Raw genomic sequence first — 14194 nt, 5'->3', positions numbered from 1 at the left:
ACCAGACAAACAAGGAAGCATGACTTCAAGACGACTGGCCGTGGCCACCCTCTGACTGCAAGCACGTTGAGCCCAAGGGAGAACTGTCCACTGGAGGCCAGTCATCCCCAGAAACACACAGATAGTCATAAATGATTGTTCTCTGGGGGCTCCGTATTTGGGGTGGTTTGTTATGCAGCTGGTGCTAACCGGAAGAAGAGGATGAAAAAACTGCATATCTAGAAACACTGTACTGCAAATGTAGGTGGAAGGGAAAGGATAAAGAGAATCTTGAAGCTGCGCGGTGGGAGAGAGACACCTTAAGCTCTGAGGGTGGGGATGTTGGTCTGTTTCCCTCACTATTGTATTCAACACGTGGAACAGTGTCTGACACAGTGTCAGCCTCAATACAATCTTGAATATCACCAAATAAAACTGTCACCGGAAAACCCAAGACGTAGCTAGCTACTATAGCAGCCTGAGTGGCCCCCAAAGATGTCCACACCCAAATCCTGGAAATCTGTGAATAAATTACCTTACATGGCAGAAGGGAATTTGCAGGAATCATAGAAAAAGGCAAGGAAACAGAACCAGAAGGAACACAGCCCTGATGCCTCACTGATTTTAGTGAGTGAGACACATTTCAGACATTTGACCTCCAGAACTGGGAGATAATAAATCCGTGTTATCTCAGGTCACTGATTGTGGTCACTTGTCTCATCAACAACAGGAAACTATACACCTATCGTCAAGAGTGTGGGCAAAAAGAAAGACAGTCTCAAAGATTAAGAATTAAGCACCTACAGACCTTTGCTGAAAGAACTTCCCAAGGACACACAAGCTTTTCAGGAACAAGAAAACTAAATTGCGAAAAAGAATGGGATAAAGGGAAAAATGATAAGCACAAAAACTGTTAGGGATGTAAGGGTTTCCCCGGTGGTGCAGTGGTAAAGAACCCGCCTGCCAAAAAAAAAAAAAAAAGAACCTGCCCGCCAAAGCAGGAGACACGAGACAGGGGTTTGATACTTGGGTCAGGAAGATCCCCTGGAGTAGGAAACGGCAATCCACTCCAGTATTCTTGCCTGGAGAATCCCATGGACAGAGAAGCCTGGCGGGCTACGGCCCATGGGACACGGCTGAGTCACAAACACTTTCACTTTCAAGCACATGCACATGCCATGAGGTGCATATGAGGACTCTGCCATCTCACTCTTGGACATGTATTCCAGAGAAATCCCCACACAGGACCAAAGAGGACACATGCATGGACTATGCCCCAGGGCACTGTTTGTGGTAGTGGGAGGTCTGGAGGGCGGGCATGGTAAATGTGGTGGGGACACTACAGAATTTCAGGAGGCCATTAGACCTCATGCATACATGGCACCATGGGCAGACCTTAAAGTCAGAGTGCCCGGGGAAAACAAAGAAAGAAGTCTGCAGCACAGCACAATGGATGTAAATGAAAAATACCCCAAAAAACACTGTGTATAAGGACACACGTAAAATGAGGGAAAGAGAGTGGGAGAGAAAAGCAATAAATAAAAGCGGGCCTTTTCACGATCAACGTGTCTGCTTTAACAGAGGGATGTAATTAGCTTATCTCTGGGCCCTGCAGGCCAGATGAAAACAAACAAATGAAAGGAAGTAAATATAAAGATAGGCGCTCAGGGGCATGAGGGATTGTGGCAGCCAGACGCTGGTGAGGACGGACAGTCGGGCTAGAGCTGTTGAGGCGTCAGCGGTGGGTTTCCCGAAAGGGCGCAGGTCACCGAGAGGGAGGTGAGGGCGGCTGCAAGCAGGGCCAGCTGGGCCTGCGCTCCCCCAAGAAGACTGTAGGGGCTCAGAGAGACGCCCGAGCCCTCTGACGGAGTCAGCTGAGAACGTGGGGTACAGATGAGTGGCAGGCAGGAAGGAGAGGTGGTACTGGCGTCCTGAGTAGGAGGAGAAGCATCGCTATCTATCAGCCATAAAGGGACAAGTCTGTGTTCCGCAGACAATTAGGAGCAGGCAATTAGGTTGTAATTCATAATTTCGCCGTGAAATGGAGCTGGTGGAGACAGATGATTTGCACACTGGAGAGGGCTGAGAACGTGGTTAGCCCTGTGCAGGCCTCAGAAAGCAGCCTCCTTCGAGGCTGGGCTTGGCACCGTGTTTGGCAGAGAACCACTGTCTCCCACTGAAGATTTTATAAGACTTTTCTTTCTTGGAGCTCTCAAGCAAATGAGAAAGCAGAATTTACTTATAGAAAATATACACTTATTCCTACAAATGTGATTTGTTTCAGCAAAATAATATTTTATTGTTCATAGCAATTTTGAGTCAGCTGAATCAGAAGAGGAAGAGGAACATAAGGAGGAAAGCAAACTCAGCTGCATTTCTGTTCTCCGAAGAGCTGATGGGTGATCTGTGTTCTTCTTTTGTCGGAAAGCCCACGAAGGAACCTGGACCGGATTATCTAAGTGGCTGCATCGGGGAAAAAAGTCAGTGCTTTGGCTGTCTTCCTAATTTCTGACCAGCTTTCAAACAAATGTTGTCAGCTACTTGCTTTATAGCCAAGAGCTTGCCTTTACACAGCTGGACTTCCTCACTGGAATGGAGGCTGGAGGAGGGAGACAGGGATGGATAAGCCAACACTGGTACCCACAACTGAAAAAACTGTTTCACAATTTCCATGGCACAGGTGTGCACAGAGCCCATTTAGAAACTGTTTTCAAAGAAGACATGAGAAAATCAGAGTCTTGTGGGTTCTCTGCCAAGGATCGCTCTTAAAACTTCCTTCAACTACGGAAAAGAGGGGAGATAGGTTTTGCCAAAAATGTTCTGTCGGGCTCACATCAAGATAAATATGTGCACAGACAGCTTCTTCTCTATGAAACAAACTTATTTTGTCTTCACTTGGTGTTGTTCTGGAATACCAGGGACACTGATGCGTTGTACCCTAAGGAGCCTGCCACCCACATTATGTAAGAGAGGATGCTTTACTTCTGGTCTGGGTAGAAGCAGGAGATGATAATGGGGAAAAGCAGGGAGAACATAGGAAAGGAGCCCAAACAATAGAAAAGTGAATGCTGCATCCCACAGCAAGGCTACCAGAGCCTAAGATTCAGTGCTAAGAGTTAATGTCAGCACAGACCAGGATCATTAAACTTCCGTGGGCCTCTCATGTCTAAGAAGGGTATAACAGTACCTCTCCTAGAATTATGGTGCAGGTTAAATGAGATGTGCATACGTCATCACTCATCACTAGTAAATGCTCAAAACATATTCAGCATTATAATTCAGGCTCTACCGTCTTGCTTTGCTTCAGAGGTATCTATTTTTAGTACAAGAGGGGTATGTTTAGTCTAAAAGCGGTCAAAGAATGTTAGTACTATCAATATTATTAACAGGTCCTTAAAAATAAATAATCAAAACTGCACTGAAAAAAATGCATTGGTAGGTGGCACCTTGTAAAACTATTTCCCTTCGACAGATGAGCACGGGAAGTTCTCCCCCACCCTAGGCGATGCCTCCTTGACTCTGCATTCCCAGGGATCCTGTGTCCCTGTAGGTTCTGGTACACGCACACCCCTCTCTGTACCCCCTCTTACACTCATGTGACCTTGATGAGTGGAAGACAGGGGTGGGAACCATTCCTGTCTCAGATGCAGGGCTCGTCACTACCACACTGTGGCCCTTGGAGAAGCGCGTGAGGCATGGATAGAAAGTGCCAGAAAGGCTGTGGGGGGTTCTCTCTCTTTTCACTCCACCTGTGGGGGAGCAGGTAAAGATGTCTGGAGAGGCTTTTGGAACACACACAGCGGGTGACTGAAGGATACTGCCTTCCGTTTACTGTCTGGGTTCTGCTGGGATCACAATGGGGAAGTATGTGAGGGTCCTACAGCCCGTTCATTGATTCATAGCTCATGGAAGGGCCCGAGCATCTATCCTTTGGAAGAGTTTCCCAGTGACGCCGTCACACATGTTCCAAGCCACCCCAGGATGGATGCGTGAAACTGCCTGATTCTCTGGCAACTGCACTCCCGTCCAAGTCTACCTGGTATCACACTCAGAGCAAATCAATCACCTGGAACATTTACTGCTCAATACACTGCTCCTTCCTATTTCTCAGCCCCTCTCCAGTGAGATGGAGCATCTGTCTAGCTCTGGTCCATGGCCTGTGAACAGAGCATTCAGATGAGGAGGAGTCTGTTCAAGTGGTGTTTTAGGGAACAGGCTATCATCACCCTGGGTTCCTGAGGGAACACATGGAGCAGAGCAGTGTGCTCATCCTGAGACCTGCACTGGATATGCCGTGCAGGCAGGAAATAAGCTTCTCGTTTGGAAGGCTAGTTTGTTAGCACTGTGTATCCTATACGCTCCAGTCACAGAGAAGAGCCAGCGAGGACCCCCAAACTGCGGCGGAAGGAGAACACTGGACCAGATTGCCCTCCTCTCAGCTCAGGGTTGCTGTTTTGTTTTTTCTTTAATAAATATTTTATGAATTTGAACTTAGCAAATATTGGCATCTTCTTCCTCATATAAAGAAACTCCTAAGAGGAAATAGAAAAGGTAAGATACGAACAAATTTCCATCAAGGACAAAAGAGAATAACTGCTTCTGTGTGGATATCAAGTTATTAAGGCTGGGAGATGCTGATCACATTCCATGATTCATATTTTACTTTCTGTTTCTTCAATTTGAAAATTAATGAAAAGTAGAAAGAAAATATATGACTCTCTTCACGGCCTAGACTTGGCCTCTTAATATTTTAGCATATTAGCTCCCCTTCTACTTCTATGTATCTATTTCTATATATTAAACAACACATAACTGTAAGAATACATGTTAGAAAAATAAACTACAGCACTGTAAAAGTGTTCAAGTACCTTTGATCTAGGTAGGTCCTCACCCCCTGCCCCCATAACTATTATGAAATTGATCTGCATTCACTATAATATAAATAAAATTCACAGTAAACATGAAGTAGTACTCTTTTGCAGTCCTGCGTGTCCAACTCTTTGCGACCCCATGGACTGTAGCCTGCCAGGGTCCTCTGTTTATGGGGATTCTCCAGGCCAGAATACTGGAGTGGGTTGCCATGCCCTCCGCCAGGGGGTCTTCCCAACCCAGGGATCAAACCCAGGTCTCCTGCATTGCAGGCGAATTTTTTACCGACTGAGCCACCAGGGAAGCCCCTGGTAGCCGACAATGGGAGGTAAATCAGATGCAGTGAATGGCTGTTTCAGAGGCAGACCAGGCTCTGGACACCTCAGCCTGACGCTCTGCATTTTATCTCCCAGCAGGGATGGGCAGCCTAATAATAAGTATATATTGTACATGAATTAATTAGTAGAAAGAAGGATATAATAAAACACATGGTCAACCTTTAAGGTCATTAATCTTTCTCAGGAGGCTTTTTCATTTAATTTAGACTCCTCTCTCTCTAGCCCCTTTAAGCATGAACACTGATTGCCAAGTGCCCTTGGAGGTAACTTGGGTGAATACTGAAGGTGGATTTGACTGGGTGTTCAGAAGCAGTGCAGCAGTCAGAAACAGGCACCAGTGGATCCAGAACTAACGGCTCTAGGAGTGGATCTGGGGCTCACACAGAGGATGTTGAGTACATCACCACAGGTGGCAAGTTCACGGGATGAGGGCCACACCTGCGTGTGCACAGGGGCCCAAGGAGGACTGGGCTGGATGCTCACACCCACAAGATTCCTTCCGCATGAGTATCTCCTTCTGTATCCCGTTCATCAGTATATTCCCTCTGCCCGGCACAGAGGAGACGACCAGTCATGTTTACAAAATGCATAAATGAAAGAAGAGCCAAGTGCTTCCCTTTCTAGAGTAATTAATTTTACTTTGCCTAAATTAAACTCACTTCTTTATGCATGAGGAAATGAGTGGTTCTATTACAGAGCATGCAGAAATAAATGATTATCTCATTTAATAATGAGCTAGGACCAATAATAAAAATTGTCTGCCTGTTGTTCCTTAGTTACTGCTCTGCCAAGTAGCCCAATCTGCTGACATTAGAGGTCTAATTTAATTAAATCATGTACAAGGCTCAGAAAACCTACTGAGAGCACTCTGTTTAATTACAGGCAAGGGGGTAAGCATCAATCCTATTGATCTGATCAGTTCAAATTCTATACAAAGAATGCGGGCAATGAAAAAAAAAAACCTGTTTTCCAGGCAACTTTGATGAACTCTGGATTCTGAGTGGCCAGAAAGACAGCAAAGGCAAACCAGCCATGTTATCATGTGGAACCACAAGGATGGAACTGAAACCAAACCTTAGTCATTCCTCAGAGCTATACATCATGAAGAGAAGACAACCAACCACAAAAGGCAGATTTCTCCTCAGGGAAATAAAATACACTGGGTCATGGTAGGTAGAAGTCATCCAGCATTTAAAATCTAGCAAACTGGCATTCAAAGGCATTGAGCAAATTCTGACACCCACAACTGTCTTGGAATAAAGAGAAATAAATCTAATTCATGGGTATATACAAACTGGGAATTTGCAGTTAAGGAAAAGATATAAGTTCCCTAATATATTTTTATTTGGAGGTAATTAAAATATAAACATATACATTTATATAAAACTGTATTAACTACAGAACCTACAAGATAATAAATGTGATCAGAATAAAAGTTTTGAGTACAATGTATGTGTATCTGTGTGTATGTGCAGTTATTCAATGTCCATCTAAGAATTCAAATCTATACGGATTCTTAGGGAAAAAAGGTGGTATGGTGTTAATCTTTCCAGACTACTAAACAGGTAACTCTGGACTTCACCCCAAACAATTACTGGTAGATTTTGAGCAGTTGCTATGTGCCATGCATTAGTCAAGTGCTTAGATGATTCATGAGGATTACGTAGTGTTCCTGCACTGGGTGCTATTATTATCCCCATTTCATAGAAGAATAAACTGAGGCACAGAGAGCATAGGTTAACTTCCCAGAAACTCACAGTGGCTTTGGGGTTCAAGCTGTGACCCCAAGCAGTTACTGAGCCCTGGCACAGAGTATGATACCATTAAACTATGCTGTCCTTAAGACTGACCTCCAGAGTTGGAGAAAACACTCAATGAAGGGAAACTGGTTTTTTCTCCTTTGCTAGTCACAATCAAGTGCTGACTTGTGCTTTAGTGTCTCAGGTTCAAGGAGGAAACTTATTCGAAACCACAATATGTAATTAGGCCTAAGACCAACATTTCCTTCACAAAGTAAGCACCAACAGAATGTGCGTGCTAAAAGCAAGCGCACCTAATTAGGGCATTAGTCATAATGATCAGGGAGTGCAACCCAGGAAATTACATGTGCTGTGGGCCTTAGCACTAAGTAAATGTCCTCAGCTTGCCCAGATAAAGTCTTCGCTGACTGCAATGATTTACACCTGCCTTTGCCAGGATTAGCATCCGATACAGCTGGGTTCTGAAAATAAGCTTATGCATGTGAGTTTAGACAAAATAACATTCAGATATGAGCATTAGGAAATGCTGGCAATAGCCACAAATGAGGAAAAGAGTTGATAACATTCAAAAATAGGGCTTTCTTTCATATTCATACACAATGGCAAGTGTGAAAACTGTGTGGGGATTAAAAACAGAATGATGTACACACACTGATCTTAGTGAAGCAAGTTAAAGAGCGATGGTAATACCAAGATGTGTTTTTTTCCTCCTCTGTGTGCAAAATCACCAGTCAGCAGACAAGAGAAAGCAAGCTTCTAATTCTGCCACGATGGAGAAACAGTAGAGCAGGCCTAGTAATTCAAAGTTCAAAGGGAACTGTTTCTGACTGAAGAATTCATTGCTTCATCTCCAGTCCAATGGCAGATCAAATTAATAGTCAAACAAAGAAATACTTGTGGGTTCCAAAGAAAAAACTTTATCTTTGGAAAAGTGAGTGCTTAACAACTCTGCCAAACATTTTTATCCTGAAACATCAACTCCTTTAGTAATGGTTGTATTTCCAACCAACCATCAAACAAAGTGGTTCTCAAACCTGTTTGGGTCATAGGGCCATTTAGCAGGCAGAGGTGACTACCAGGAATTACACATGCACATTCAGAACATACACATACACAGATGTATATATACATAGGATTATTAGCTTTAATGGGCTTCGCTGATAGCTCAGTTGGTAAAGAATCTGCCTGCAAGGCAGAAGACTCTAGTTCAATTCCTGGGTCAGGAAGATCCCCTGGAGAAGGTAAAGGCTACCCACTCCAGTATTCTGCCCTGGAGAATTCCATGGACTGTATAGTCCATGGGGTCGCAAACAGTCAGACACGACTGAGTGACCTCTTCATGTTAACTTTAATGAGTCTAAGGGATATTTCATATTAGATTCAGTATGGATATATGAGAGCAGGTACTATAAATCTAAAGAAACATGATCAGAAGAAACTGCAAAGTGTAAATTCTTTATATTTTTGCAAATTATAAATTATTTGCCTACCTTAAAGTTAGAACCTTTTATCTGAGCTTGGGGAAGACGTGAGTACCCAGAGAATGGCTGAGAATCACTGTGCCGGGATAAATTTTAGCATCCACGAAGATTTGCTGATTGCAGAGATTAAAAACAAATCCTACCCGCACGCCTCAGCACTTTCAGATGACTCTCAAGAATGACTGCATACCCGGAAAGGTATGCTGATTCACAGAGAGCAACGCCGCGGAACCCTCAGGGCGCCCTTGGTCGCGCTCCTCCTCCCCCGGGGCTGCTGCGCTCACCCTCCTCCACAGCCGGTCGCGCTCCTCCTCCCCAGGGACCGGCCGCGCTCACCCTCCTCCGCAGCCGGTCGCGCTCCTCCTCCCCGGGGCCGGCCGCGCTCACCCTCCTCCGCAGCCGGTCGCGCTCCTCCCGGACGGCGTTCGTGGCGGCCTTGGTCCTGTGCAGCTCCTCCTCCTTGCTGCACAGCATGGCCGTCAGGCTCTCGTTCTCCTCCCGCAGCCCCGCCAGCTCCTTCTCCCACCGACACCGCTCCTCTGCCAGGCTGGGGTACAGGTCCCGGCCGAGGACCCCCTCGATCTCCTCCACTGTCTGGAAAACAGGGCCACGGAGACAAGGCAAGTCAGTTCCCTGGGAGAGGGGCAGTGGAGAACACAGGCTAGCCGCGGGCGAGTGTCCACGGAGGGGGGCTTCCACGGTCACTCCACTGCGGGCGATCCCCCAGTCACCCTCTCCCCATTTTCAGAAGAGGCTCTGTCATGGCCTGGGTCATGGTCTGTGTTCCCCGGCAGTCTCCCCTCATGAGAAAAACAGAGTCTCTTCCTGGTATTTAAGTCTGTCTGTAGTGCAAACAGCCACACAGACATTTATCTCCTTCACCCACGTTCCAGAGTCAGTGAATACACATAACCAGATGGCAAGCCAGTTAGTGATCCTGATAAAGCAAAGGCGAAGTTGCAGACTACATACAAGATCTAACTTGAAATTTCCTAAATCACAGGTTTCCCATGTTCCAGCTCAGTGGTACAATGGGTCACATCACCACTTCCAGGTTTTAGGGTCATATCAGAACCAGAAGGTGTGAATGAGGTTCAGTCCCAAGATACGAAAGATGAAAATAAACCTCAGTGACACAGAAGAGGGAACTCATTGTGGAGGTTTCTAAGACAGCAGGGATTTAATTAACACGACAGCTATGAGCTTAAAAAGAATAGTATCTTGATAGTACTTGGACAGTTTTTTTTTTTTTTAAATTCACTGAAAACATATAAATTTGAAGAAAAGGAAGCACTCATTCTGCTTGCTTTCAGAAACTATTCATTCGTGATTATTGTCCTTTGGAAAAGGAAGCACATGCCAAATGATTTGGAAAGAAGTGGTGGAATTACCACGTCAGGGTAGAACGCAATGAAGAGATGTGACGTGAAATAGGTCTCAAAAATGAGTGGCCTAAGGGTGCAGGGCATTCCAGGCGGCTCTAGCAGTAAAGCGCCCGCCTGCCAATGCAAGAGATGTAAGAGACTGGGGTTCAATCTCTGGGTCGGGATGTTCCCTGGAAAACTGAACGGCTACCCACTCCAGGATTCTTGCCTGGAGATCCAATGGACAAAGGAGACTGGCAGGCTATAGTCCATGGGGTCGCAAAGAGTCGGACATGACTGAGCAACTTAGCAAGCAGAGGGTGTCATGATGAGGACAGGTACCCACCTTCCACATGCAGTGCTTTGTCCTTCCTCTCAAATCAGAGACTTCTGCCCTACTCACTCCTGCTCCAGGGCCTGCTCTGTCCCTTGCTGGTTGGCAGAAACCCATGGCTTCCTCTTCCCCTTGATGCTAAGGCTGGGGCTAGTACCCAAGCTGACATTACAATCACATACAGGGCCTGGAGATTCCAGAAAGAAAAATACTAGGGGCTGCTTCCCCAAACCACATCAACTATATATTTATAATTGTGATGAATGAAGATGGGAAACCAGATGTAATATTAATATGAATCATGGTTTACCTCAAGATACCACAGCTCTTCTGTGAAATCCAGGATTCCTGTTGACAGAGTGTTGGGCCTTTAGTCCTCAAACATTTTATGGATAACATCACATTTCCCCTTGACACAGGTTCCTTTCAGACTTCTCAGTGTGAACTGAGATGCCTGGGTCACAAAGCTCTGGGGAAGTAATATAAAGATACCAGAGGCCCTGCATCAAGAGGACTTGATGTTCCCGCGGTTCAAGGTGAGTTTGTGCAGATACAGCAAATTCTTCTCATCTGGTGCTCCCTAAGGACTAAGATGAGTCAGCGAGTCAAAGCCGCTCAGTCGTGTCCGACTCTTTGTGACCCCATGGACTGTAGTCTGTCAGGCTCCTCTGTCCGTGGAATTCTCCAGCACGAACAGTGGAGTGGGTTGCTATTACTTTCTCCAGAGGTCTGCCCTACCCAGGGATTGAACCCGGGTCTCCCTCCTTGTATCATTGCAGGCAGATTCTTTACCATCTGGGCCACCAGGGAAGCCCAAGGTGAATGCACAGCAAAGGCGGGACTGAGGCCCAACCTAGTACGTTCAGGATAGATGACTCATTCAGGCCCTTTGTTAGCACCATGAATTGATAACTCTAGAAATAACATTCTATAAGCCTGAAAGCTACAATAAAATTTCCAAGTTAATCTTACAACTTCAGAGCGCTGTATGATGAACCACACTAAAATGACGTGGTTCAATACTATTAAGTCTCATAGCTTCCAAGGAAGTAGTCATTTTTGCAGCAAAGACAGTGATCTTGACTATTGATCAAATGCCTTTCTCGGATATGATTCAATCCAGCAAAAATGTACAGGGCTCCGGCTTCTCCCTGGTGGCCCAATCTTTAGAAAGGCCTTTTTAGAAATACCCACCCCCTAATAGATATTCGAGAAAAACAGCACTTCAGACGAAAGGAATCTGATCACTTCCCTCAGATGATCTGAGAGTCGCACAGAGGGGCGGGGAGGGGGCTCCTACCTTGATGGCCAAGTCACAGTGCTCGCTGGCCGTGGTCAGCTGCTCGATGTGTCTGTCCACCTCCGCCACCGAGAGGCTGCAGCTGCTCTTCTTCCTGCAGCAGACCACGTTCTCCAGCCCCGTCAGCACCCTCTGCAGCTCCGAGTTCAGGTCACTGCAGTTATCTGCAAGCGGATGTGGACATGAGTTAAGCAGGAAGACAGGCATGAGCGCTCTCTGTTTTGATTATGGAGAAGAACCTGTTTAGGCACAATGGACGGCAGTGAAGCTGGACGCCAAAGTTTAACACTACGCAGCCTAACCTCCCAGGCTCCTGACCTTTTGAAGCCTGGGGCCAATGCTAAGGCTTTATTAAGGAGTTTCAGACCATGGCTATTTTCTAGACAGCCATGCCATGCTGCCTTCTCTCATTTTTCACTCAAAGGCAGCTACATCTCAAATTTCTCTAGTAAGAATGAAGAAATGTCCCAGGGGCTGTGGGACTTCTGGTCAACCTTCCTGCTCAGTCATTCAGATAAGGACTGATTTCAGAAAGAGTTTTAGCTAAAAAGATCTGAAAACTACTAAATAACAAAACAAATCCCAGAGAGAGCAGAGACACTAGGTATTTTGTTGCTGCTGTTTTTTTTTAAGAACAGAATCTGTATAAGAAACAGTTAGTGCCCTCAGTCAGCTTATAACCAGGATTTTTTCTTCTGACTGATGTAACCAGTCAACAGGCTTTACCATTGCAATTTATACCACTTTCTTCCATCAGAGGAAAAACAAACTGTTTTAACAAACTCCATATTGTCCTCCATGTGAATGCCTTGTAAGCAATTCTAAAAATTTGATTCTGACTTTAAAATCTGGGTTATTTTTAATTGTGAGACACCCAAGGCCTGGTTAGGAAAAGAAAATTAATTATAATCTTAATGTGAACTAGACATATTTTAAAAGATATTTTTTGTTGGGGGAAAAATCCCCTTAAAGTCAAATGTAATACAAATATTAATATCTCAGCCTATTTTGGATTCTGTGTATCACTACACCATTCAATTCTTATAGCAAGACAGCTGTTAACTATAGTGATTTACCAAAGGATACCTTTCCCTTACATCCATGAAAGAAGCCTCAAGTCTTCACACTTCCCTCCTCTTCCCTTCTCATCACTGGTTCCATGCAATAAAACAGCCAGTTGCCTTTGATGCTTACCTGTAGAAGGCTTCAAGAAACTCTCAGCAGTACAATAAGAGGATTTCTCAGAATATTTTGTTCAACTTTATTTGACAGCTTATATCTGTTGTTTAGCTAAGTTGCATTCAACTTTTTGTGATCCCATGGACTATAGCCTGTCAGGCTCTTCTGTTCATGTAATTTCCCAGGCAAGGATACTGGAGTGAGTTGCCATTTCCTTCTCCAGGGGATCTTCCTGAACAAGTGATCAAATCCCTGTCTCCTGCATTTGCAGGCAGATTCTCTACCACTGAGCCACCAGGGAAGCCCAGATATCTACAGGGAAGCCCCATATCTGCTGCTGCTGCTAAGTCACTTCAGTCGTGTCTGACTCTGTGTGATCCCATAGACGGCAGCCCACCAGGCTCCCCCGTCCCTGGGATTCTCCAGGCAAGAGCACTGGAGTGGGGTGCCATTGCCTTCTCCGCCCCTATATCTACAAGTACCTAAATCCAGACAGACAAGAAGTCTGATCCTTTCACTGCAACCAATGAACACAACGATTCCTCCTCTTCTCCAAACTGTATTCTCTATCTCTCCCAGCTCTGTGAGTAGCAATACCATCCACCCAGTTATTCTGGTTAACTCTCATGACACCTTAATTTTCTTGTGCTTTACACCCCAAACCCAATCCATCTTGTGACTGCAACCTCTAAAACACACCCCCAAACTGACCTCTTCGGACCATTTTCACTGACACCACTCTTGGTCCAAGCCACCATCATTTCTCCATTGAACCATCTGAACAACCTCCCACCTCTAGTCCCTACACCTTAGCCAAAGTGAGTCTCTTAAGGACATAAGCCAGACCATGGCCCAAACCATTATATGGCTTCCCCTTCATTCAGCTGAAGTCTGAACTCCTTACCAGAGTCTGTAAGACTGCATGATCAACGCTGTTGATGTTTCAACCCAGGCTATACCATGAACTCCTGGGGGAGCCTTTATTAAACACTAGTGTCCAGGCCCCACCCAGGCCAGTTAGATCACAATCTTCAGGGGAGGAGTTTCGGCACTGGAAAAAATTTTTTAGGCTCATCAGATAACTGCAACGTGCGTTCGTGGTGGGAACCACTGATCTCGCTGGTCCTTGTCTCCTCTGTCGACCTTCCGCCTCATCACTATGCTATATTCACACTCCTGCTTCCTCTCCATCCCTGGAAGATGCCAATCTCCCGTCTGCCCTAAAGCTTCCTTTTCCTTTGTTGTTTCCTCTGCTGAGGATGATTTCCACCCAAATCTCCTCTTACATTCATTTCTCAGCTCAAATGCCACCTCCTCACCAAGCTCCTTTCTGTCTGAGGCACGGGGCTCCACCTCTTGCCCTTTAGTCCCTGTTCTGTGATCCTATCTTCTTCATGGCAAGCATCACTATCTGCTCTGATGTAGGTGTCGGTCATCTCCTCTACTCAAGTGTCAGCTTCAAGAAAGAAGGGATTTTGATCTTTCTCCTCACTTTATCTCCAACACAGGATAGGCCGTCACAAGCTATTTTTAAAGTGAGCAAATTTAAACACATCATTATATATTTAAGAGCCAACAAGACTAGAAACA

At 45.4% G+C, this 14194-nt stretch overlaps 1 protein-coding gene across 7 annotated transcripts in view; it reads right to left on the bottom strand.

Annotated features, from left to right (window-relative positions):
• Positions 1-14194, bottom strand: part of MCC (MCC regulator of WNT signaling pathway) — a 500790-nt gene that overhangs the window by 64826 nt on the left and 421770 nt on the right. For 5 of the 7 annotated variants that reach the window (XM_043470597.1, XM_043470600.1, XM_043470595.1 and 2 more), the window contains exons 5-6: positions 11426-11589; positions 8764-9021 (exon numbers count right to left, since the gene is read on the bottom strand). In XM_043470597.1, coding sequence (XP_043326532.1) covers positions 8764-9021; positions 11426-11589 — 422 coding nt within the window. The remainder of the gene's footprint in view (positions 1-8763; positions 9022-11425; positions 11590-14194) is intronic. The other 2 variants (XM_043470593.1, XM_043470599.1) reach the window with 1 other exon arrangement.

This window comes from Cervus canadensis, chromosome 6 (assembly GCF_019320065.1).
Source record: "Cervus canadensis isolate Bull #8, Minnesota chromosome 6, ASM1932006v1, whole genome shotgun sequence".
NCBI lineage: Eukaryota > Metazoa > Chordata > Mammalia > Artiodactyla > Cervidae > Cervus > Cervus canadensis.
This window is presented reverse-complemented; position numbering and strand designations above follow the sequence as displayed.